This window comes from Leuciscus leuciscus, assembly GCF_965113295.1.
Source record: "Leuciscus leuciscus genome assembly, chromosome: 23".
Lineage (NCBI taxonomy): Eukaryota > Metazoa > Chordata > Actinopteri > Cypriniformes > Leuciscidae > Leuciscus > Leuciscus leuciscus.
This window is the reverse complement of record NC_138747.1, coordinates 3468689-3496589: the sequence shown is the minus strand read 5'-3', so window position 1 is coordinate 3496589 and position 27901 is coordinate 3468689. Positions and strand designations below refer to the sequence as shown.

At 39.4% G+C, this 27901-nt stretch overlaps 1 protein-coding gene across 2 annotated transcripts in view; it reads left to right on the top strand.

Annotated features, from left to right (window-relative positions):
* The window catches only part of pax7a (paired box 7a), a 63197-nt gene that overhangs the window by 17622 nt on the left and 17674 nt on the right, over positions 1-27901 (top strand). For both annotated transcript variants that reach the window (XM_082155896.1, XM_082155895.1), the window contains exons 5-7: positions 7534-7733; positions 17245-17410; positions 18342-18538. In XM_082155896.1, coding sequence (XP_082012022.1) covers positions 7534-7733; positions 17245-17410; positions 18342-18538 — 563 coding nt within the window. The remainder of the gene's footprint in view (positions 1-7533; positions 7734-17244; positions 17411-18341; positions 18539-27901) is intronic.

The following is a 27901-nucleotide window of genomic DNA, read 5'->3' as shown; positions in this document are numbered from 1 at the left end:
ACATTTAGGGGAATTCGGTGTTTATATGTAGTAATTCACATTTCTTAGTATTTGTGACTCGAAAGGGCCCATAAACTGAAAAATATGTAGTTGCTTTCCTTAGATTGTGTATATAATGAAAAATGGCTTCTTGAATGGCACAGGTGAAGTGAATCAAAATGTAATTAGGACGTCAACCGCTAAAATGATATGGAAACTTAAGACGATGTTTGCGAGAATAGTTGTTTTAAAGTGGCACTGAAAATATTTTTAGGACAGAGATTTAAATTTTAGGAAAGTTTCTAAAACAAAGAAAAGTTGTTTTAAAGAAGACATTTTGCATTACACTGAAAAAAATTACGGTGTAGGATGAACTTTGAAACTTCAGAAATTGCTAGTAAATTTCACAAATAGTTACAAACGAACTGCAGTTGAATTAAACGTGAAATTTTTAGCTAGAAAGAGCTAGTATTTTAAATACTCTACTAATCGTTGCTTTATTTACAACTTAAAAAAAAAAAAAAAACACTAATAAAATTTGTAAAACAGATGATGTGAATCCTCACTGAAATTTTTATCCTGATAATATGATTTTGCAGTGAAAAAACTAAATGCAAAAGAGAATAGGTTTCTTTATCGGTCTTTTGGACTCCACTGTATATTTGTATCGATGTTGTACAAAATCCTGCCGTTCAAGTCCTTCACGCTCATATTTCGGCACGCCTGTCCCCTGGCACTGGGGCATAGGGAGTCAATATGTCAGCATTTATCGATACCCCACTGAGCTACGCGGGGTTGTCAGGGCCCTATTCAGGCTCTAATGGCCCCCTGAGGTGCAGCGTCTATGCAGGCTGAAAGCGCGAAGGGGCCCGGGGCCCAGCCTGTTGTTGGACGTTAGGCGTGTGTTCCTATGGCCGCCCTGCGCCTTCACCCACATGACAAGAGCTATAAAAGACCAACGCCTTAGCTGCTTCTTCTGCGCCTCTCTTAAACCTCTTTTTTCAACCTCTCTGAAAGAAAAAAAGCTCTAATTGTTTGTTGTGGGAGCCAAAGATTATAGACCCTCCCCTCCTTTTGCTCCTTTTCCCTTTCGTCTATTTTCTTTGGGCTCGTCTTTCTCTCCGCCGCTCTCGTCATTTCTAAAGGATGTGATTTTTATCCCGAATGTTGTGAAAAGGGAAGCAAAAGAGGAACGTTCCTGTGAGACTGCTTTTGACAATGGCAATGAGACACAAGAGACTGTTCAACTAAAGCTCGCATTGGAATCGTTGACTTTCATAGGCTACCTTGTATAAATATTAACTTTTAACTCCGATAGCAGAAGTTTGAAGCAACTTTCGACTGCCTGATAAAGGATAAATTCTCTTTAGCTTTAGGAACAGGCCTGCATATGCAACTGGAAATTGGATTGTTAACAAGAGTTATGTTTGGGCCGGAGGCTTATATTTATTTGACCTAATAATGCATTAGAGCAACTCAGTATGTTTACATGTTTTTGAGTGGTCAAATACTTTCATTTTCTTTCATCTAAGTCTGTCAGTCTAACTTGCACTTTACAGTACATTACATTTTAAAATACTTGTGTAAAAAATAATGCATGTAAACACCTTGATGGCATTGGCATTGTTTCTTTCCAGTGTTGTCTGTAGGAAAGCAAACTCACATATATGTCTTTAGTATCTGAATTGTTGAAAAGATGAGATCGATTGGAGAGCAAATGCAGACATCTCCTGCTTCTCCAGCAGTTCTCCTGAAGAAAGAGCTCTTGTAGTTGTCGTTTCAGAAGAAATCTCAACAATGCTGTTCAAAAGCCTGCAATCATTAAGGCCTGAGATCTCAATATGAGCATTTCTCAGGCCAAATGATCTGAGCTGCTATCCACTATTACTCGATGTATCTCAACAATTCTCTCATATGCATGGATTTTTTAAAGTCGTGCATTTTGGGAGAAACTTGAAGTGAAGTGATTGCTAAGAATGAGCAACCTTCCTTAAGGGATTCTCTTTTCATTGTGAGCATGCAATATGTCATCATAGTGTATATATATGTATATGTATTTGTTAATCCAAGTCTTTTCATGGCCTTTTAAAACAATTTTTTTTTGCTGTTTGAACATTTCGTCAGATTGCCTTAACCCTGTGGGGGCAGGACCGGAAAAGAACGTTCAAGCTCCGTCTTCAACAATGCAAATTTTTCTGTCAGTTATTTGATCTCGCTGCTTCTCCACCTCCCTCTCCCACCGTAGGCACACCAGTATCAAAGGTTCAATCCCTAAACAGACCTGAGGAAACACGCAGAGTTTTATATTCAGGCCGCGAGCCAGAGAGATTGCAAAGAGAGGCAGATGGATGTCAGAGATATCAAATCAGATCGCACGGCGAAAACTCGGCTCATTACGGGCTGTTCGGCATTATGATTCCCCTCTCCTCCTCCTGGAGTGACAAAAAGTATAATTGCTCCAGTGACTCTCACAAAGGCATGTACAAAATAAACATGTAAACAAAAATTAAGCAGGGACGCTGTTATTTTTGTCCTGTGGGAATGTGGGGGGTTTAGGAAGATGCCGAAGGAAGAAAAGGGGGAAGATGTGTTGTCAGTTACACTCAACTGGTGTCATTTGCAGCTCCGAGGCTGGTCCTATTGAATGCCTGTAAAATAGCAAGCGTAAGACTTGATTGTAATTATGCTGGAACTAATATGCTTTTCAAAATGAGCCATTATGAGCTAATGCCGCACTGCAAAAAGCCCTGTCTGTTTTTGTCACTCTGTCTTGGGTAGTTTGCAAGGTACAGCTGATATTGAGGACATTGGTTACGGTATTAAAAAAAAAAGGCTGCATAGAATTTTGCCGTAATGTTGAGCTAATACTGATTCAAAGGCAATCTTAGCAGATGAGGTTGGAGACGCCTCTACCTCCTTCTCACTGTGTCATGGAGGCTTTTTATTATCCGCCATCCCTGACTAATTCCTGGGATTCTGATGATGTCAAAAGCTGCACTTTGAATTCTGGCTCAATCGTGCTTTTCAATTGTCTTTTTTTTTTTTTTTTTTCTATAAGGATCTTTGACATCCTTTTAGGATCTTAGGTTTGGTAATGATATATTGCACTCTATTTTCAGATGAGCTGCGCAAATCACTTTTGATGCTGTTGGGTGATATAATTAAAACGACATAGATAGATCATGAGGACAAAGAGACTGTTTTTAGCTGGGATTTAGTTATCCATGAATGTGTTTTGCTTACAAAAAGGTACTGTGGCATATAACATGGTACAGTGGTGTATCAGACCATGCTACTAAATGAGTAAAGTAATACTTTTTTTTTAATAGGCCAAATAATTTTGTTTGTATTTTGATTTAGCCATTCGGTCAGGCCTCTTTGTGGAGTTGATCAAATGTGTTGTATTAAAAGGATAGTTCACCATTTACTCACCCTAATGTTGTTCCAAACCTGAATGAGTGTCTCTATTCTGTTGATTGAACACAAAAGAAGATATTTTGAAGAATGTTGGTAACCAGACAGTTGACGGTAGCCATTAACTTCCATAGTATTTTCTTCCCTACTATGGAAGTCAATGGCTAATGTCATTTTTTTGGTGAACTATCCCTTTAACTCACTGATGACTTTTTTAAAAGCCCTTAGAGAAGAGAAGGAATGTCTTGTGGCTATTTAAGATTCTTTATTGGCATCAATGGTTCCATGATGGACCTTTAACGTTCATGGAAGCTTTCCATTGGACAAAAGGTTCTTTATAGTGGAAAATGATTCTTTTAGATGATCAAAATGGTTATTTTAAGAACTGTTCATTGAAAGATTCTTTGAGAACCCAAACTGTTTCTTCTATGTGACATTGCTGCAAAAACCTCCATTTAGCACTTTTTTTAAAGTGTATGCAAGCTACATAAAATGGCAAATATAAGCACCAAAAAAAAAAAAATCAATACACAAGATGATTTCATACAGTAGTCTTTTATTCAACAGTTAAATATATAGGACTTTTGTGATATGGTCACATTACTGTTAAAGGGATAGTTCACACAAAATGTGAAAAAACTCTCTGCACACAAAAGACTTCAACATTGTTTAAAACCAAATGTTCTTTAAAATATTGTTTGCTTTCCTCAGAGGAAAGAAATGCATACTGGTTTGGAACATGAGGGTGAGCAAATGATGACAGTATTTTAAGTTTTGGGTGAACTATCCCTTTAAGCCAAAGTAAACGGTTGAGCTAAACGTGTATGTTGGCTTAACATGTTGCAGATAATGGGCCCTAAATGGATAAGATTTGGCTTTAGTAATTCATGCATCCAAGAAGCAGAGATGCTTCTCGTAACGGTTTATCTTCTTCTAGCCCTCTGCTCCAAAAGGGTTTGGTTTTTAAATGAAATACAATCTAAAATTCGTCAGAGCAATCTGTACGCACCTGATTTTGTTGCAAATTAAATACTCGGCACAAAGTCAACATTTCGTTAAAGATCACGTTGGGCCCTGGAGGAAAAACATTCAGGCTGTAGCACAGAATGAATGGAACATAATTAGGCTTTAATTGGCTGATAAATGAGCAGAGGACTTTATCAATATCCCCAGAACCCTCAAATAGAATTACAGCTCGGTTATTGTGTGGAGGATTAGTCAGGATGTACCTTATTGTTTTAAAACAGGGAAGAGTTCTTGTGAATTGACCTCACATCTTCTTGGGCTTAAAGTGCAAATTAACTGCTGCTTTTTTTGGTCCCCTGATTACGGTGGTTATTGTGCATTTTAAACAAGGAATGAAAGCCATATATATTATGAAGTACTGGTGATAATTTAGTTTATAATAATAGAGTTCAAGCTTTCATATACATTCAGCCATCTCATTTTGCACTTGAACAGTCATCCTCCACGCTTACATTAGCAGCTAGCAGAGACCATATGCTTGTAGTACATTACATGACTGCCATAACCTATCTGAACCCATTTGGGGCTTCTGTTCCCTTGATAAAAGCTAGCATCCCAATCAGTGGATCACTTCGGGACAGAGATGAAGCCTGTATCGTGCCCCTCTCACTGCTCTATCTCTGCCAGCATCTGTTTCATTACCATAATCCTTTGCTGTTGTCAGGGGGCCTGTTGACCTTCAGTCTTGGGCTCGCAAGACGGCTGAGCTAGAGCTTGTGAGACGGCAACAACAACCTGAGTTTTGTTTCTGAGTTTTGCCCCTTGATTACATGTGTTGTTGAAAAAAATATTTCAGTACAAAAGACGTGCGGTGGGATTTGATACGGTTACAGTATGTTTGTAAGTTAAAGCAAAAAGTCTTTGATGTGTCCAACGTGTGGACAGAAAGAAAACAAAGAGGCGTGAGGACAGGGTACGCTGACAGAATCTTGCCTCATGAATCATGTGGCGAAACTGTGCAATGGAACAAAAATCACAGCGGCACGTCTCTCCCTCCCCCTCAGGATGCCGAGGTGACTTTGGAAAGTGATCCGTAGACCACTGCGCCAGTCTCAAGTGTTGTCATGGTGTGTTAGCAACAAATCGCTCTGGCGCATCCTCATGAAAACCAACAAAGGGATATCCAGGATATGTACATATTCAACTTTGTATATTCAAGATTTTTTTTTTTCGTGTGCTGGAGTGCCAGGCAGTGTTGTAAAAAAATCAATCTTTATTAAATGGGGGAAGATGGAGGAATTGATTTAATGAATGCGGACTCATGTCCTGCGGTCGCATGTAATCCATTGAGAATCATTGAGCCAGAGCTTGGGGAGACAAAAAGACATTCTGTGAAGACTGCTCGAGTGGTCTGTAATGATAGTCTCCATATAATCCGCTAATTCCTTGTTTAATTAAACTCCAGAGCCGGTCTGGAGAATGGCAGCAGTTTGGTTCGTCTTGAAGCGGTTGCATTGCGGAAGGTTTTTTCCCTTCTGTTGTTGATGTCGTTGCACCATATACTTGCACATGCACCAAGAAGAATGCATTAGTAAATACACAAAACCCTAGATTGTTTTGTCTTTTATATTTATTATTTCCATGTGCATTCACGTTTACCAGAAAGAATGCATTTCTTGATACACAGGTATGCACTAACATACTTGTACGTGCAGAGTTTTGTTGATAATTATAAATTTTGCTTCTTCTATTGTGCAAGTATTTAGTTCACCTAAACTGACATGCACCAAGAAGAATGCATGCATGGATACGCAAGCATGCACCTAATCACTTGTACGCCTGCAGTTTGGTTCTTTTTATTGTTATGGTTGCATTGCGTTAGGTGGTTGTTTTTCCTCTATTGTCCGTTTCAAGTGCACCCAATACTTGCACATGCACCGAGAAGAATGCATTCGCCGATACGCACGGACACACTCGCACGCCCATGCACATACTAATATACACACACTTTCGCACTCCCACAGGCCTTTTTGTAACCTCTTTTCCTGGCAGCCTATCAGCCATAGAAGAGGCCTGGCAGATGGGGGTTTGGGAGAGATGATCAGGCTCTGGTCTGGCAGAAGGAAACAGAGATGCAGGAAAACTCGTGTGAAGTGGTCCAGGGTGCAGGAACCTGCTGATCAGCAGTGGGCAGAGAGCGCGCACGATGGCTCAAAGGAGATTTGTCTCCGTCGTGGCAGCTGTGGCGTTGCGGGGGAAGGAGCTCGAAGCCCTTCTTTTCTGTCTTTCCCCCATGGATGATGCAAGACCAAAGGGCCTGGAGCAAGACTCAAGCTACGCTGCTTGTTAGCACTCATGCGTTTTAAGAAAGCAAATGTAGAAGTGTGATTTTTGTGACAGGACCTTTCACAAGCTTTCTGCTGCCGTGAATAGATATACAGAGGTGGCTCACAAATAAAGTATGATGCAATTTTAGAATCAATTATCATGGTAATGTATTTCAGTAATATATCTTAACACACTCCATATCTCTCCTTACAAACGCTCCTCTTGGCTCGGTCGTAGTAGTGTTCGTCTTTGTGCCGGGGAAATTCTCCTCTGGCTAAAATGCAAACTGCCAACTGCGATCTGCACTTGTCTTTGACTGCATGCCTGAAAAAAAAAGTAATGTAAAATATGTTGTAATATATTTTGAACACTAGCTTGAAACACAAAGGGAGGGATTCAATGGCCCAGAAGTCTCATACATTCTTATTTCAAACACTTGCTCTTAGGAGTTAGCCCCAGGCCGCTGAAGAGAGAATAAGGCGGACGTGCTAGAGCAAGGTGTCTGGTGTAGATTACCCTAACCCTCACAGTTACGTCCCCCAGGCCTCTCCAGGGCTCAGTGGCAGGATTATGTGTCTGAAGACTTCTCCCATATGAATAAGACCCAATAAAACGGTATCTAGCTCTCCATTGACATGTCGAGATAACGGAAGCATTAATATCGTCGTGATAGCCGGTCGTTTTTCCGTTGACAAATGTGCCGGTATACTACCGCTTAAAGATGACAGCTGAGGTTTTTAATTGCTGTATGCATCACATTTTTTTATATAACGTGGTATTTTTTTTTTAAAGCTCGTGCTGATATTTGAAGCCACTCAAAGACTTATTTCCAAACTCTGCACACAGGTAATCGTACGGACGAGGGTTCAGATATAGAGTCGGAGCCAGACCTGCCCCTGAAGCGGAAACAAAGACGCAGCCGTACCACCTTCACGGCGGAGCAGCTGGAGGAGCTCGAGAAGGCCTTCGAGAGGACACACTACCCCGACATCTACACCAGAGAGGAGCTCGCACAGAGGACCAAACTGACCGAGGCTCGTGTACAGGTGAGATACGCCCACTTGCACAGATAGTTGTATTTCCCCTGGACAGTTTTGCAATTGACCTTGAAAGTATTACGTTTGAGTACCATCACATTTGTTGGAGTCGTTTCTTCTCTTGTCATCCACATGGCTCTGTCTATTGGCGGTGTTTGTTATATTTATTTATTCTGCAGAGACTAATTGTTTGACCTCGGGGAGTACATCACTCTTGGTCAGATGTCAGTTGGAGCCCTATTACTTTCACTCCGAGTCTTTGGGACGCTTCTTGACAGTTTGTGAACCCTATAGTTTTATGTAACACCGCAAAGCAAATACAGTAGAATTATAGCAGCAGCTGCACTCCGAACTAGTGGGAGACAAAAAGAGGGATGGGGGGAAAAAGAGAGGGGAAGAAAGAGGAACAGACAAAATGCATTCCTGATGGATTTCTCATCTCTTCCCTTGGCCGGCGATCGCTTCCCAGCACTTGAAAGCTGGCCGCTACTTGTAAATCCCTCTACATATCAGAAAGGATCCCTCTGGTTTACTCTGGGGACTCTGTTCCCTGACAACAACATTAATCAATCAAGCGCTTGTAAAAGACTCTGCAAGGTGGGGGTCGGGGGTCTAGGTTTCTCCCAACTCACCCCGACTCACGTCGTCCTCCGTAGATCTCGACAATCTATCCTTAGGATCCTCACCAGAACCTACACATAGGCAGGGTAACTGATTCAACATATGTCTTTGTCTGTCTCTTAGCATTCAAGAAAGAAGACATATGTGTCTAAATGGTTGCTTCCACACTCTTGGGAGAATGTTGAGAGATTTATGCTATGCCTGTTTTCTTGCAATATTTCACACATGATGTGTTTAGGGGACCGATTTGCATTGATTGTAGGTTTATGTCTGCTAAGCTCTGGTGTATGTAAAAGCGTTCATTATTACTTAAACAGCATTGCAAAAGATAGTGGCGTCTTGGGGATTTCTAAAGGGTGAAATGGGAAAGTCCCGAGTTAAAATACTAGACTTCTTGGTCTTATGTTCGTTATCATCACTGCTAACATGGATGGTAGATCCATATTAGCAGTGATGATAATGAGCGTATGACCAAGAGTGTGAAAAAACACCTCTAATTGGTCAATGAAAAGCCACATGGTTGTCAAAGACAGGCGTCTTCTGTTCCAGCATGTTATGGCAAAGAATGAGCCATATTTGTAGGTCAATTGTGCATTTCTTGGCGCGCAAGAATCCCCGGGGGTGCTTGGTGTATTTATGGTCACTGATGTACATGACAAGAGATAGAACCAGAAGAAAACCTTGAACAAGGCAGAATAACGAAAAGGACATATCTCCCCCTCCCACATAATAGGGTTAAAGGGATATCATGTGAAAAGCTGAGGTATTCGAGTCATGGATATAATTTGTTAATGCAATTTTTCTCATAATCTAATTCTGGAACACTTTGAAAATCTCCAAAGGTCAACTCAAACTGAATCTTCCAAAAAGGTCACCCTAAGAAAGTGACTCTGGTTAAGCACAGTAAATAACAGCCATAGGTCTTCAATGTTGTTCGGCGCTTGGTCCAGTGTTTAGGGGGGGTTGTGCCATTTCTCTGTGGAGTCTATTGTAAATGTTCTTGCCCTCCCCAAATCTGCCCCTCTCCAAATGGGGATTTCATGTGGTTTTGCCACTGACGTTTAACTGTTAAAAGAGTCAGTCTGGTGGAGTACTCGTGTAGATTTACTCATAAAAGTGCAGTTCATCACAGCTCACACTTTGACCTTCCATTGGACTGACAATAAAGGGCGCTTGATGCGTTTAACCCACCCAAAACACTAATTCAGTGAGGTGTGCGAGTTTGGCACGAGACCCAACAAGACATTCCACCACTCGTGCATGCCAAGTTATGCCAGCTGCATTGGCAGAGACTTTTTCAAGTGTTCTAATAAAATATGACATGCTGTTTCATGGCAAGAATGCAGTCTTCTTCATGCAGTTGAAGTTCTCACTGCTTCGGGTATGACGGCAGGTTTCTGTATAGAGATTCCTTCCAGGCCAGAGTGAGATCAGACCTTTGGCCCGGCTGGTGACCTGCTCCGCCACAGCTGTGCAGACCCATCTGGCAGATGTCAGTGTAGTGGAGAAGAGGGCATTGGGGTGAGACAGGGGCCAAAAGAGGGGCCTCTCCACCCCTGGATCATCAACTCCAGAGCGTGTTAGAAAACCCTCCTTCTGCAGTCTTGAGGCAACGATATGCATGGAAAGTAAAATGAAGAGCATGGTTGTGCACCATTCAGAATTAAACTAAGAATGCCTTTAAAATTCCAAGATTTGAATTGAGGTAGCAAACAGGATACAGAATTCCAATTTAAATTTTAATGTATGGAAGTAGGTTTAACTAGTACTAGGGTGGTAGTGGCGCAATGGATAAGACACATGCCTTTGGTGTGAGAGACCCGGGTTCGAATCCACTGTGAGACACCAATGTGTCCCTGAGCAAGACACTTAACCCCTAGTTGCTCCAGAGGCGTGCGACCTCTGACATATATATAGCAATTGTAAGTCGCTTTGTATAAAAGCGTCAGCTAAATGAATAAATGTAAATGTAAATGTAGTACTAGATTTTTTAACTAGACTTTAAACATTGAAAGTTTTGAAAATGGTTCAAATGCCTTGAAGTTTGAATGTTAGATCTATAGATCTAAATTGTATTTAGTTTATATATTTCTTAATATTTAACCAAATTAATTTGACCAGTGTGTCCTGTTTTGAATTTCTTTGAATTGCAATTGAATAAATTTCTCTTCCTGTCATTCCAATATCCCGTGGGATGTGCCCAATTCAATTCAATTGCACACTCATGAATTTAAAGGAAGCCAATTTCTACAATTCTGAATTTTGCTCAACTCTGTTAAAGAGTATATAGAATATAAATTGTTTGTTTTTTTGATCCTCAATTTTTTTTTGATCCTCAGTTTAGTTTTAGCTAACATTTTTGTTGTATTGGTGAATGTTGTGAAGTTATTCCTAAATTGTTCTAAAAAGCTACCAACAGATAATCATGCATCTATCATGTATCACATAATGTCATTCTATTTATCTAATTATGATAAATAACTGCACCAATTGGGATTTTCCTGTTATTTGAAGATCTCCGTTCTGTCCATCTTCATTGAGAGAAGCTTAGCACATCCAGCAACCCCAACCTTCCTCAGATCCTCTGTGGTTTTATCTGACAAATCAGGTAATCCAGACCATATCTCTCCCGGTTTGGTTTCAGTTTGGTTTTATGGAAGCGGGTTGTTAAAGGGTTGTGACAGGGTTATGTAGCCTAGCAGAATCTTTCTCCCTGTGGCTTCACAGTCCTGCTGCTTTACTTCCATGAGGTGAATGAGCACCACATTAATGCCATGTGACATCTGAGGAAGCCAAGCCACTGCTCAGACCATTAGCAGAAGGAGACGATTTTACAGGCCATTCTCAGTGTAAGCTCGGTGAAACAAAGAGAGAATTTTCAACCAGCTATGGAGAGGCAGAAAGGCTGGTGATTGTTATAAATCATCTACAATTAAGTGAATTCTGTTCTAATTCAGTCTGAAGTTAGCAAGTTAGCAGTCATAAGAGAGCCACGCTGCTAGCTCCTGCTTTCTGACATAGATCCCTCTTTCACAAGCAGTGCGCATTTTCCATGCAGCCATTATAGTTAGTAGAATCTAATAAGGTCTAAGCATTTCCTTTTATGAAGCGTAGAAATCAATTTGGCAGGAAGTTGATTCTCTACCTGGGAGTTTAATGCTAGCGTTTTAATGCTAACTGCTAGGAGGCTATGAAGGGGAGGCTGTGTAGTTTGAGGTGTTGGCCAGGATATAGCTAAATATATTTAGCATTTAAAGTGTATAGAATGTATTAATAAAAAATAAAGAGATGGGGAAGATAGGAAAAATTTATTATTAGTGCACTTTGTAAAGGCATTATGTTTTGATGTTGTCTCTTTATGGTTCCTCTATAGTTTTTATAATACATACTGCATGCAAACTTGTGGCAATATTCCATATATTATTCCAGCAATTCCTTGCACCCTAAGACCAGGAAAATGTGAGCAAGAAAATCCCATCCAGCCCAACAGGCAACTCTGTTCCTGAGAGTCTTAGCTTGTGCACCATAAAAGAATAAATAGGATTTATGAAGACTGTAAAGAGTAAAATTGTTGCAATGCATCAGTGAGAATGTTCTAACAGTTTCGCATTATTAGAATTTAAATTACTTTCTTTTAGCCGCTTTGTGTTCGTTGATTCTTATCTAAGTAATCCCAGTCTCCTTTTTGCAATTCGCGTTCCCAGTAATGTTAATTAGCATAGCGCCAGACAGAGAGAAAGAGAGCGAGAGAATTCAAGCAGGCCACAGAAGAAAGAGAAAAATGATTGTTTGATGTAGTCAACACATTGCTTGTTAGACTGAATCGCATTTGTTGGTATAAAAACAGATGTCGCCCATGTTTAATGTTTATTCCTTTGAAACACGAGGTGAACGGCCTGAAACCTTTTAAAAGCTTCCCTTAACAAAATTTTCCTAAAGAAGAAACAGATTTCAGAGGAGACTGTTGTCGTGTCCAAGTCTATCCTGGATTTACGGGCGACTGTGACAGTGACTTATGGAGTGCACAGGTGTTTGTGTGTGTGTTTTGGTGTACACAGTGGTCAAACAAGGGAAACATCCTATAAAAGACAGGAATAAGAAACATTGTGCGTGTGCACAGGTTTATCCCGTTTATCCGTGACAGGTGTGTGCAGTAAACACAAATCTCCACAGACACCCGCATTGGACACAGGGACAGCGTTGAGCCCAGACGCTGTGTCTGTCTTTGGGTTTATAGACCGTAATGATCAAAACAAATGTACACACGACCAGCCAGACACACATCACTTCGGCACACCTCAAATCTCGAAGTGTGTGAGAAGCTGAGTGATTGATTAAAGGAGTAGTGCACTCAAAAATTTAAATTCTGTCATCATTTACCTTGCCCACATTTAATTTCAAACCTCTATTACTTACTTTCTTCTGCACAACCGAAAGAAGATTTTGCTGGCATTGACTTTCATTGATATTGGAGTTTAAAAGACAATTAATATTCAGTAATATTATCAGATGAGAACAACACTGGATTGCTCTGGATAATGACACTAACTTTGCAACATTGACATTCAGTTATTGAACTGAATTGAATCAACATTGAACTGACTTGAGCTGAATGCTGACGCCATTGCCTTCTGTAGAGCTGCTTAACGGCTGAAATTGAATTTGTTTAATAATTTTGGGTAAATTCTACTGAATATACTGAATTTGTTTCATAATCGATGAACTTTGCAACACTGACACTATTGTCGAACTGAACTTAAACAACACTGAACTAAACTGAGCTGAACAATGTGAATTTAACTAAATTAACACTATTATTTCTCTGTTTATTAATGTGAAGCTGCTTTGAAATGATCTATATTGTATAAAGTGCTATATAAATATGAGACATTATTTCAAAATATCTTCTTTTGTGTTCACAGAATGAAAGTCATTAGTCAAATAAGTGTGAATAAAAGACCTAATTAGAATTTTTGGGTGAACTATCCTTTTAAATGAATGCTTGTGCAAATGTATTCATATGCATAACCCAGCTAGCATAAACCAAACCTGTTCATTTATTTATCGTTATTTCAAACTGTTTATCCTGTATCAGTCGCGTTGTTTCAGCATTCTCCCTCTCGCCCGTCATCTCACGCTAAGAACCGCTGTCAGCGGACGCCGCTGAAACTCTTCCTCATGTGGTTTTGGTGTGGGTTGGATGAGAACCGTCTCAGTGGAGGAATTAGGCTGGATTGCAGACAGCGAGAAGGGGAATCTGGGACTGTTCAAGGTGACTTTGTGATGGGTTCCAAATCCAGCTCAGAGGGTACGACTGGAGCGACCCAGAAAACATAATCTCGGGTCAGGCACTATACGGTGACGCATCTCTCCCTGCTGTAAAACAGAACTGTATTTATTTAGGCATATTGGGCTCAACGTTTAACTTGATAAGAGTTAACTTGTGTACCTCTGTGACGCCAGGTTGTTTTCAAAAGCAAATTCACTTAGACAGAAATGCTTCACAGGCTGCTGGTGTGATTAAGGCAGACGGGAGTCTTTGCAGAGCACATGGTAAAGCCACAAGATCTGCTGGCTGTCGTAAACGCTCTGACACAGGGATGCAGGCGGATCACTTACAACGATGGATCCGAAATCTCTTTATGAATTGTCAAAGCATTATGCATCTCACAGATTGTGTGGTCTTGCATGTGCAGAGATTAGTTTATGTGCGAGGATGAATATAGAGCCGAGAAGCCGAGAAGAAACCACTATTTGAGGCGATAAAAGTTTGCTTTGACATATTCCGGCAGAAAACAAAACCTCTTTGACTTTGATGAGATTAAATGACCTTTTGCTTAAAGTCAACATGATTGAATTGACTTTCTCAGCAGATGTTCCTGGGTTTTTACAGAGAAGCTTTTGGATTTCTCTTTTTATCACTCCATAAATCAGAAAATATTGTCAACAGCCAGAAGAAAAATGTTTATAGGAATAAAATGTTATATAAATCAGTCTGTAAAATAGATGAGATTTCTGACTCATTTTGAGAGAACAGCCTTGAAAGACATGTCATTTAATTGAAATCTACCGACGCAAATAGATAGAAAATGTACATTTGGATGTTTTCATTCCACTAGTCTAAAAGAGGACATGTTAAAGTCCCCCTGTTTTGAAAATCAAGCTTTTAATTTAGTTTATGTCTTTGTCTATCTTTTAATATGCTTTAAGACAAACCACGTGCAAATTCTCCTTAGTATTTTCTCCTTAAAACTGCAGTGAACCAAAGACCGTCTCAAAAACACAGTTTGAAATCGCTGGTGTTTCTGACGTCACAAACTACCTTGTAACCAATCAGATCAACGTGTGATCGTCAACCAGTGGATCTCTGAGCTGAGTGAGTGAGTGGAGGCGGGGCTCATTTGCATATTCATAGAACCGCGTATACTAAATGAGGCAAGGGTGTCGAGTTACATTCAAGATATTTAAAGGCATGAAGACTTTTTTTTTCAAGGAAAAAATATGAAATTTGGTAGTTTTAAGGGATAAAATGATTGACTACAGGGTGACTTTAAGGAAGTAAAATAGCACAAAATCTCAAAACGGAGCAGTGCATGAAAAAAACAATGCTATGAACGATTAAATGTTCCTCGCTCATGTCACAGAAGAGAGTGTCTGCACTTTGCGGCAGAAGAAAGAAGGAAGAGGCCATCAAAGGATGAAGGGTTTGAGCGTGGGGTTCAGAGGTCATGGGTCAGGAGGCACAGAAGAACGGGACACTTTTGCATTTGTGGGGGAAGGCCACAGCGTTCTTCCATTCTTCGTAAACCGTTCCTCCGATTCCCACTAGGAGATCCGTTCGAATCCCAGCACATTTCCCGAGTTTCTTCAAGACGCGAGACCATCTTTTATCTGTCTGGAACACCAGGTTTAGGCTCAAGACAGACAGAGGGGGTGAAGCGTCTCCTCCTAAACCCTCCGAAAAGAGGATGACGGTCGGGTGGGGGTTTCACGTAAAAAAAGAAAGATTCGAATCCGACGCATGACAGATGGGTAAGAGTCATCTTTAGTGGCATCAAACGTTGGCGAGCCATTGAAGTCATCTGAATGAGATGCTAGCTGTTAGTGGCCTGACAGTTTTGCACATGGACAATGTAAGCAACGCTTTGTAAGAAAGGGCCAGTGTGTTTTGTAGAGTGTGTCTACGGTGTCGTTGCATCAGAATAGAGTGTGTCCTTGTGTGCGTACCATGAAAGTGGAGCTCTTAAAGGCACGTTTAAAAAGGGACGCCCACTCTTTGTGGACACTTTTCAGCCTGGTGTATTGAGAGGCCTTTGTCCCCACCTTTCATCTGGACGCACAATGGACCGGCCCGTTTTAAACACAACGGTAGATGAACTGCCCTGACAGTGTATTAAACGCGGATGAATTGCCAGTGCATGGCATAGATCAATGTCCTCCAACCTTTCACATACGCAGGGCTGCGGTCTTGTCCCTGTGAAATAGAGCGGGCTGCTTTCAGAGACGCTAATTATATTCATGTTTTGATGGAGGAGAAGCTGTTTAAAATGTGCAAATCGTCCTCGTTTCAAGACAACTGTCTGAAGTCAGTCTGGTTGAATTGGAAGGTTAGTTTGGTCTGACTTAAAGTGTGTAATTTTGTCAATGTTAAAATAATTTATTGTTTAATGTGAACAACTATGAGTAAACCGTTTGAAGACTTACTTCCTGACTAATGTAAACACTCTGACTCTCTGGGGCTTTATAAACATTTGTTTGGATCTTTTGGATCGACTTGGATTGGTAAATAACACCCTAGCAATGCATGGGCAAGCACCACTCAAATTTTCTTCAGAATTTTTTGATAAAATCTAATTTTTTGGGCCATTTAAGTGCGTCTGGTGATTAAAATAGATCCTCCGTTTGGGTTCAAATTGCCTGCAAATTATAAAATATAGATTTCATATTTGACAAACTACAATAACGTCACATCAATCAAGTAAAATATATTAATATAGCACTTTTCACAATACACATTGTTTCAAAGCTTTGCAGAAAATCCTTATGTTAATGTTTATAAAATCTGATTCATAGTCACATTTAGCAAAGCTGGACGATAATATAGTTCACATTTTGCAACGATACAAGCAATCAAGCAGTTGAGATATGCAATATTGTATATATCATGAATATACTGTATATATGCAGATAAAGTTAGACATACATGCATATCCATAAAGAGCTGGATGATAATATAGTTACTAGATATTTACATTAAGAATATTCAATTTAGATTTTTGGCGAATCTCATGGAGACCATTGGGATGTAAATTTGACGGCATTTCTAACCGAAACACACTGATGTGCAAAACTTTGCGTTCACATTCATGACACTAAATGAGAAAAACTTGTAGTTTTGTTCATAGAGTGCTTTTTAGGGAAGGTCAAAACCATGATTGTTCATTTACTTCTGCATTAATTAAAGCGAAACAGTTCATCCACACTATAGCTTGATTATGAATGTGAAATGTGTGTGTACTCGTCCATGTGTGTGTCAGACAACACTGCTGCAGGAAAAGTCTTTAAAGTTGTCCGACAGGTAGATAAACATACTCAAGATGTCTGTGGAGGAGATGTGTGGGCTACCTCTGACCCGTATATGACCTCTGGAGCTCAAAGCGGCCTGTTTATACAGATCACAGCTTTAGCCACTTAACTAGAACAACAGGGACCTCGCCATGAGCTAAGAGACGGTTTCCCATGAGGACGCGCTCTCTGCCACACACATGCACATGAACCTGTCTGGAACACTACAGGTTATGTGGATGAAATCTTGTTTAAAAACGATTAGTATTCGTCTTTGCACAACTGTCTGTCTTGTTTATTTTTTCTAAATTGTACTTCCATCTTCTTTTATTAGGTCTGGTTTAGCAACCGAAGAGCAAGGTGGCGCAAACAAGCAGGAGCAAATCAGCTGGCAGCTTTTAACCATTTGTTGCCCGGAGGGTTTCCGCCCACCGGCATGCCAACCTTATCGACCTATCAGCTTCCAGAGTCAACGTATCCAGGCACCACTCTCTCGCAAGGTAATGCACAGTAGTCCATAACCCCCTGTAGATACACACTACTGTTTAAAAGTTTGTGGTCAGTAAGAGTTTTATTTATAGGCTATTTTTTGCAAGGATGCATTAAATTGATCAAAAGTGACAGCAAAGAAACTGTTACAAAAGATGCTGAAAATTCAGCTTTGATCACAGGAATAAGTTACATATTGATATAATATATTATAATATAATATTTTTGATCAAATAAACGCAGGCTTGGTGAGTATAAGAGGCTTCTTCCAAAATCATTTTGAAAGGTGGTGTATAACCCTGCAAATACAACGTGCTTTCACAAATTTTGTCACTATGGTTTCATATTATACTAAATGTTTACCCTATTAATTGCAATACAATGGAGTACATCCAAATTAATATGTTTTTTACCATAGAGGTCCAAAAATATTCTACTACCATTTTGGTACTTATTAATGTTAGATGATAATACAAATAGCGGTAGCACTTTATTTTACAGTCGCATGTACATACTATGTACTTATTATAGTAATGACAATGACCCTAAAAAAAACCTAACCCTAACCCAACTGGGTAATAACTAGGTAATAACTCTGAACCTACCCCTAAACCTAACCTTGAAGGTCCTTGAACACTCGCATCCGCAATTTTCGCACGTTAAAAAATACATACGACCTCACGTTATGTCAATCACGCCTCCGAAACTTTCGTCCGTCATAAAAAAATTCAGATCAGGTTCGATTTTCTATCGAATCACGAATACGAAAAAACCCATGCGAAAATTTCGGACTCTTCGGACCTTAACCCATGTAGTTACCTTATGCTACCCTGTGTTTTCGTATAGGTACACAGTAAGTACATATACTGTAAAATAGCTGTTCCTGTCTCATGGTGTGTGTGTGTGTGTGTGTGTGTGTGTGTGTGTGTGTGTGTGTCTCAGATGGAAGCAGTACTTTACACCGGCCACAGCCTCTGCCTCCGTCCTCCATGCATCAGGGTGGGCTTTCGGCGGACACCAGCTCTGCCTACGGGCTCTCCTCCAACCGGCACTCCTTCTCCAGCTATTCAGACACGTTCATGAGCCCGTCAGCTTCAAGCAACCACATGAATCCCGTGAGCAACGGCCTTTCGCCACAGGTTAGTGCAGAGGCCTCTTTCCAGTGTGAGAGCGATGAATGAACGCCAGCATGCTTCACAGATCAAGAGCGCTGCAGAATTAAGCTAGCATCAGCTTCTTGTGTGGAAACAGATCATTTTTTTGCTCTGATATGGAGAAACCAAAGCACAAACCCTGTGAAGTTTGCTTAGTTTCTTTTTCAGGGCACTTAAACTTAATTAAGTTTAAAGTCAGCTTTTAAATAGAGAGCACCTGAGTCATGCATACACTTTATTATAATCATTCCCAAATCTTTGCCATTTTTTATATCAGTCTTCAAAGTCAGCATGAAATGGCTTACATTTTACTTTCGTTAATGTGAAGTACAGGAAGATTGGACTTGATGGGAATCATCAAGTGTGCTAAAACAATAGCAATTTCACTATTGGACAACATTCATCCTTGTGCGGCTTATGTGACAAAAAGAAAGTAAATATGGTCAAGTTGTTATTCCTCTAAAGCATTGGAGAATATGTGTTTTTGTGCATGAGAGCAATTTGACACGAATTGCTTTGTTTTGCGGATCTCTTGTTGTGTCGTGTCTGGTATTGTTGTTGCTGTGGTTCTGTTTCTGCAAAGATTTCCCACTTATCCTCTTTGGTCCCCATTAATGAGTATTTTAGGCTGACTTTCTCCAGAAATTACCCCAGTCTTAAATACCCCAGCATTAAAAAATAATGTGTATTGATGCAAATCGCATGTAAGGAGTGAATTATACACAATTATCCATCAATACTGGGCAGTCTTGCCGACCCTCACCAACAAGATGTGGCTAACAAGCATAAAATAAGATTGAAATGGTGTGTAAAGAGTTGAAAATGAATTTCAATGCTGCATTTGTCCACAATTACCCTTTCGTTCACACATGTTTTATTGGGGGTTTCCTTTTCTCTTCGCTGCTCTCTCAAAGCAGATTGAGAAACATTCTCTGTATTACCCTCTTTTTTCCAGAGAAGAAAGAATTAAGGATTTGGTGACAAAAAAGAGCTTTTCCCCTCGTAACTACAACGTCGGAAGGATAACATGGGCGTCTTACAGTGAGAGAGATTGTTAATCGTGGCACAGGGGCTTTGAGCACTAATGCCTTCGCTCCAAACCTCCGTAAATACCAGCAGACATGGAGGTCTTTTTTCTATTAATGGGAGCATTTAACACAGGCGATGGAGACGCTTGCCTCTCGCTTCCTTCTCAGCTGCTCTTAAACACTTTCTCTTACTAAATGGTACATGTGTCGATCAGGTCTGCAGGATTTAAATGGAGGAAATAATAGATTTAAGTTTTCTACAATGGCCATGTTTTCAATTTTTCTAACACTCAAAAGTTTGAATGCTTGTTTTGATCGCTTGATATAGTTTGATAATGCTTTACAATAAGTTTTCAATTGTTAACCTTAGTTAACTACATTAGTTAACATGAACTAACAATGAACAATGCTTTACAGAATTTACTAATCTTAGCTAATGTTAATCTAAACATTTACTAATAATCTTTTAAGATCAAAAGTGGCATCTGTTAATGTACTGTGAACTAACAAGAACAAGAACATTTTTTATAACCTAACATTAATGAATGCTGTAAAAAATATATTGCTAATTAGTTAATGGATTAATTAATGTTAACCAATTAGACCTTATTGCAAAGTGTTACTGATAGTTTTATAGATTCATGTAAATTGGACCTATATATTAATTTTTGTTTTATTTAAAAAATGTATGAATTTCAATAGATAGGAAAGGGGACACAGCCAATTAGCTTTCTTAGTTTTAATAACTATTATTTTATATAATAATAATAACATTTTGTAAATATATATATATATATAAAAAAATTAACAGCAATAATCTTGTTTTAAATATAATTTCAATTATGTTACTTTACTTTATATTACTTTAAGCGTTTGAGTGTATATTATAATATTTTTAAGGATGCCATAATTTTTACATGTCGATGGTTCCTGATACTTATCAAAACAAATAGCTTTTTAATTATTTTTAATTTAATAATTCACTTTAAATTTCTTAATTTTTCTGATCTGGGACCCCTCTCTCTCTCTCTCTCTCTCTCTATGCATCTCTTGTCCATATGGGAGAGTCATCAAGCTCTCATTGTAAGGAGATAAATGCCGTTTCTGACAGGAGAGACAGAGTTCAGGCACAACTCAAACTGTCTTCACGAGCGTAGCTTTCACATGGAAAATCCTCATCTCTGTTTCACAAGGTGCAAGAGCATCTGCTGAGGTCATATCAGGCATCACTTAACCTGACCCTAACCTTCATTCATTCTCAGTTCACAGTTCCAATAATATGTAATATAATATATAGGTAACACTGTAAGGTTCCATTAGAAATGCATTCACTGTAAAAAGTGATTAGTTGATTCAACTTTAAAAAAGTGAGGAAACCCGTTGCCTTAAAATTAAGTAAATAAACTTTATGCATAAGTCATGTGGAATTGTCAAGTTCACATAACTTAATTTTTTTAATTACATGAAGATTATTTAATTAATAATTTTAAGGCAATGGGTTCATGTTAGTTCATGATCCCGTTAGTTCAATTAATATGTGGAAGAATTGTTTATTCTCAATATTATTAATAATATTTAATTGAAGTATTTATTGAACATTGGTGTCTTTTATTCTCTTGCCACCATGTTTTTAACGCACTAAGGCACTTGAGGTCGTATGTCAGTAGTTGTTTAGTAAAATAAAGCTGGTTGTTCAATAAAAAGAAAGTGGATCTGTTACTGCCGGTAACCTTTTCTCTTTCCAGAACATCAGATGTCATTGCCTCCTGTGACAATGTCAAAAAAGCGTATTTTTAAAATAAAATGCGTTTATTTTTTCGATGAAAGATAACTCTCTGATATTGGAAGTTTGCAGACAACACCTGTCTGCCGGAGATAGGCGCATGTGCTCAGACCAAAGACCTATTTCTCCTAACGTCTGCTTTTGATGGGCTACTGGTTGCTGGTACAGATTGACCAAAATGTGGCGATTGGCTGTAAATGGGTTGTGGTGGCCGAGTGGCGGGCGGTAATGGACCCCTGCTGATCTCAGCACAGGTCTTGTTGTAACCCATCCAGACAGCGCACATTTTCCCATTACAGGCCGGTAGAAAAGCCATCCACCAGCGGTTGTTGTTGTCGTAGTCCTTGATTAGAAGTTTAGGCTCTGGGAGTGATGCAGTGTCAGATGGGGTCTATTAGGCATTAGTTGGCTGGCCCACAGGTATGCTTTTGGGTTGAGGTGAGCCATATCGCCCCATTTCATTTTGTCGCACAGCAGGCGATGGATAAGAACATGTGCTCTGGGAGATGTCAGGGAAAACACGCTTTTTTCCCTCTTCCTTTGGGTAGAAGACATGCAAAAGTATGTGAAGATGCTGGAAAACAAGTTTCCAATAGACTAAAAAAAAAAAAAATCTCAAGCTGTGTTTATTTTACAAACATGTTATATTTTTTCCCAGTGACCCTTCAAATATCCATACTGATATGGCTAATATGCCTCAGTGTCCCGTAACCAAGCAGAAAATCTCGAATTGATGTTATCTAGAGAAAATAAGGCAGAAGTTTCCTGTTTCTAAACAGAGAACAGTAGCGCCGGAGAGACCACGCTGAACATCGTGATGTCAGGTGCTCATGCTGGCTATTATGCCTCTCTAAATGGGATTTTAAGAGTGGTCCTGGGAAATGTGTTGGTTGGCAGAGACTGAGGTGGATTCCACTGCTCTGCCGGACAGGGACACCTGCTGGGAGAGAGAGGGAAACAGCATCTGCAGACTTAGCTGGGAAGTCATTATTTCCCTATGAATTTCAACATTTATTTTATTGGGGGTAAGAGGGATGCTTACAAAATAAAAATAAAATATTTAACATAGGCTTTCTTTGAGTTTTTGACAATTTGACACAAAATTACAGAATGACCATATTCATATACAAAGGTACATGTATATACATGTAATAAAAAATGTCATGGAAATATCATAATACCAGTCCAAAAACATGGGATTACTTAGTTTTTAGTACAGTTTTTATCAGTAGTACATAGTGTTGAAAGATTGAAAAGGTTGTTGCAGAGAGAATTTTTTATATCATAACGATCATATCGTAAGTATAATACTTTTTGTGTGTGTATCAACAGTAGGAAGCAGAAGTGGCCGTGTGTGTGTGTACCTGGTATTCGCAATGTTATGCGGACCAAATGTCCCCACAAGGATAGTAATACCAGTTAATTTTGACCTCATGGGGACTTAATTTCTTTTATAAAGGAAAACAGCTTATAAATCTTACTAAATGTAGTGTTTTGAAAATGTAAAAATGCAATAAGTTTTCTGTGATGGCTAGGTTTAGGGGTTAGTGTAGGGGGAGAGAATATATCCAGTATAAAAATCATTACCTATGTGATGTTCCCATTAAACATGGAAACCAATTTATTGGTTTAAACCAATGGGTTGGTTTGTCCATATTTGACCCAAACATGGGTTGATTCAACCCAGCATTTTACTAATCTAAAAAACTTCAATTACACTATATGAAATATAATAGATTTGGCCTCTGCTAAAACAATAAATATAAGTCGTTCAGCATGTTGTGGTCTCTAAGTAATTGACATAGAAGATACGATCGTGTATCGTATCTTCTATGTCTTCTACATACGTGTGTGTGTGTGCATGATTCATGTGTACCCTATGTTATAGGGACAAAATCCTCCAAAATTCTTGTCCTTGTGTGGACATTTTTTTTTTGGTCCCCATGAGGAAACCAACTTATAAATCATACAGAATGAGGTTTTTTGAAAATCTAAAATGCAGAAAGTTTTCTGTGATGGATGGGTTTAGGGGTAGGTGTGTGCGTGTGTGTGTGTAAATGAGAGCCGTGGGAGTGTGTTTGTGCTGTGGAATGAGGTTCTGCTCACGGACGGACGGATGGGTGAGAGAGTGAGTGAGGGAGTGAGTGAGTGAGGGAGTGAGTGCGTACGGCAGCGCACGAGCGGGGTTGAGTCTCGGCACCGGAGGGATCAGAGAGAGAAACTGCGCTCACCCGAGCCTCTCTTTGATCCCTGTCCCCGGGCCTGCTCGCCCGCACCGCACCGCACAGCATCGCGCTAACACCAGCCCTCGCCAACCGCTGCTCGCGACTGTCAGACAGAGATAAGCGCGCAGAAGCTTCAACCCTCTCCCTCTTCCATTAGTCCTTCTTGGAAAAAAGGGGATGAATTACGTTTAAGAACCCTGTGCTGGCGTTGACTAAAAAGGAAAGAAACCTACCTCAGAAATTTAAAGTGCTCGCTTCTCTTGCCGGCTCCCTCGCCTCGCAGTTTTGACAAGACATTAGGCACGTGAATATCAATGAGCCGCTGAGACGCATGTAGTCCCACACATTATTAAAAACTTGTGCATTAAGCCTTAGACTGGGCACCGTGTCAGCTGGCACGCTCTCCCGACGAACGAATCAAAGCGGATGAGCGCGCGGCATTCATCCGCACCCCGCGCGCGCTCGCTGCGAGAGGGGGAATTGATACTTAATAATTAGAAGCCCAGATACTGTTTATATTTGGCAGTAATGGAAAAGACCTATAAGAGGCTTTCCAAAAAAAAAAAAAAAAAAACAAGACCTGCTTGGCAGCTGCCAAGAACATCAGACAGCCAAAATCATCGCCACAGGCAAAAAAACAAAAGCTGTAGTTTTGGTGTAAGGCTTACGGCTCTGAAGAAGACATTACGTGTAAGTGTTGTCTTAGGTCTGATGACAATGGAAAGTGATTGTGCCAATGTCAAACCATGATGGCTAATATCTTTTCTAACATATCCTGGCTTGGACACTGGTTTGAGGGCCCTTGAACCTTTCTTTTGTAATTACAAACGTTGTTAATGTTTAATTATACTGTAAAGGTTCTTCAGGTTGGTCTGATGGTTTCTGGGTTCTTTAAAGCATCAGTACATTAGAAGGATCTTTGTGGAAGCTAAAAAAGTTCTGAGTAAAACTCTTTTTAGGTTCCAAACGGAACTTTTAGCGTTCTTTAGGGTCACTTGTTCTGTTTCTCAAACTTAGCACTGATTTTTGCAGATCATACATTTTAAGTAATACACTTTGGCACATAATATGTTACTATTCAAAAGTTTGGGGTCAGGTTATTTATTTATTTCAAGAAATTAATACTTTGATTCAGCAGGGATTCATTGAATTGATTAAAAGTGACAGTAAAGACATTTATAATGTTACAAAAGTTTTATATTTCAAATAGGCCTAAATGTTTTCTCTTTTGAACTTTCTATTCGTCAGTGAATCCTGCAAGTAAGGTAGGCCTATCACAGTTTCCACAAAAATATTAAGCAGCAAAACATTTTTCATCATTGATAATAATCAGAAATGTTTCTTGAGCATAAAATCATATTAGAATGATTTCTGAAGGATCATGTGACACTGAAGACTGGAGTAATGATGCTGAAAATTCAGCTTTGATCACAGAAATAAATTAAAATATATTCACATAGAAAACTGCTCTTTTAAATTGTAAAAATGTTTCACATCGTTACTGTTTTTACTGTATTTTTTATCAAATAAATGCAGCTTTTGTGAGCATAAGAGATTTCTAAAAAAAAAAAAAAGTTTTTGAATATAAAGGATGCTCAAATCAGTCAGACTTAAAAAAAATGCTTGGTGGTTGATAAAAAAGAAAGAAAGATAAATCCATTAGATTTACATTGAAGGAGGCACCTGAATGTTATGGAGACTTGAGGGTTGACTTTTGAGTTTTGACCAGAAAGAAAGCACTATTATAAACTGGGAGCCGCTCACAAAACTCTAGCATTGTGACGGTGGGTTTACACAAAACCACTCACATTTACTACAGTATATATAAAATGCAAAAAAGAGTAGGTGTCTAATTGAAGAGTCTAGTTCAGAAGAATATAACGGTCAGGTGTTTTCATTCTCATGAGTTCAGGTCACGCCTGTCTGTGTTCTTTAACCTCCATCTTTGGCTTTCTAGCAGTCACCCGTTGAGTCCAATACTGCCATACTCTCTCATCTCAAAGAAAAAGAGTTCTGCTCTTTATTTATTTATTTTGCTGCACTTTTTCCTCCCCGTTTGCTTCCTTCAAGGCTGCTCAAGACAACTCTGTGTTGGTCTCTCTTTTTCCCTCCCTCTCCTTCCCCTGGAGAGGAAGACGCTTTTCCCGCCGTTCAGATGAAAGGCTGCGGCGGACAATAAAAATGCTATTTAAATGCAAGGCTGTTTGTATGCGGGTGAGAGATATTTTCCCCTGCCGAAAGTGAGCTGCCGCATCCTGATAAATAGCAAATATAAGGGAATGCGATTTACATTTATCTTGCAGAGGCAGCCAATATAAATTTCAGCAAATCCTAGGAGATAGGGATTTAAAGGAGGGAACGACTGAGACCAATTCATATGCCGTGTGTCCCACGCAACTGGAAATGCCCATAATATGGAGAATGGAGAGCATATAGCCACACACACACACACACACACACACACACACACACACACACACACACACACACACACACACACACAGACACAAATGCACCGATCGTATCTTCTATGTCAATTACTTAGAGACCACAACATGCTGAACGACTTATATTTATTGTTTTAGCAGAGGCCAAATCTATTATATTTCATATAGTGTAATTTAAGTTTTTTAGATTTGTTACACTCTAACAAATGCTGGGTTGTTTCAACCCATGTTTGGGTCAAATATGGACAAACCAACCCATTGGTTTAAATAAAAAAATACAATTGTTTTAACCCAACGGTTGGGTTTGTCCATATTTGACCCAACCATGCAACCCAGCATTTTTTAGTGTAGTATGTTTTTTTTAATATAGTGACCCAACGAAGTATTTGAACACTCTTTCAATGTCTGAATGTCATTGCATTAGATAAAAAGATCTGAAATGCTAAAACAGCTGGTGTAGTGTTTAATATGAAGACTGTGTTTGTTTGTGGTTCGTGGATTATGTTGATAGCTAATGTGCTGAACTACATCTGTGTGAACTCGAGGAGAACTGACTTCATACATCCACTAAAAATCACCAAAACACCAGCTGATTAAAAGACATAATGAAGAAAAATAATGTTAGTGAAGAGAAATGATCTTTGATATTCGATGACATTCAGACATTTCTAAGGGTGGCTCAAGTGTCCAAAAACGTTTGTAGCTACAAGTAAAACACTATTTACGATGCTTAGGCGTATCAAGTTCAGAGGCACGCTCGGTATCTTTTTGGTTGCTGCCGCTACGATTTATTGTCACTGTTGTAAAAGTGGATTTTAACACCTATTAGCAGGTGAAGGCGTTTTTTGCCAGGTAACCTTTGCCCGGTGAGGTTTTGCAGGGTCACCGTGGGGTTAAACAGACATATAGATAAGCCTCCCTCGGTATCCCTTGGCTTTTTGGATGTCGTCTTAGTGAAATGTGCGTCGTGTTAGTTCCACATGCCACTCTGACAGGTGCACCGGTGTGATTAATACTCCAATGAGCAGTGTACCGAACTCACACCCGCCATGCCAACCACACACACCCAAACACCGGCACCCTCTCGGGTTGCCTTCGCACTGACCCTCGCTGAGTCGGGACACTGGCAGCATCACGGGACAGCTGTCGTCTCCATGCTCTGGTCTCACTCATTCAATGAAAGTTGTTTTTCACCCATTTTATCATCTGCCAGATGAAAGGTGTGCGTGTGATCGTGACAAAGTGATTTGGGAAAATGATTTGAACTGTGATGATTTAGCACAAACACTTACGCACCGAAGTTTAACCATGTAAAACCTGACATGTGAAATAACAGTGAAATAAGATTTTTGTTTTTAATGGAAAAGTTTATTGAGGTATTAGACAAAGTAATAAAAAAAAGTTGTATGTTGCCCATCAGGCTTTTATGACTCTTATAGTAGGATATAGTGAGAATATTGAGCTCATAGTTGAGGAGGAAGACAGAAAATATTTGTTTTGATGCAGATACTGACATTTTTATGGTCAAAAAGTAAGATGACATTTCTATAGTTTGTAAATCAGGGAGATCTTAATAACAGTATAACAGACTACTTACATAAAATGCATATAAATATGTTGTCACTCTATATATATCCCAATAATATGTCTTATTATAATAATTTTTATGATCAAAGCTCTAGTTTTTATTGTGGGTGGCAATATATATATATATATTAAATTATGTATTGATATTCAAGTAAACCTAAGTTGCTTCAGTCCAGTAGGTGTTCATCTTGAAATATTACTAACAATATGAAAGTTATTCTTTCATTTGACAAAAATCAGTGCAGATTTCAGAGCAAAAAGACTCGAGAACCACGAGC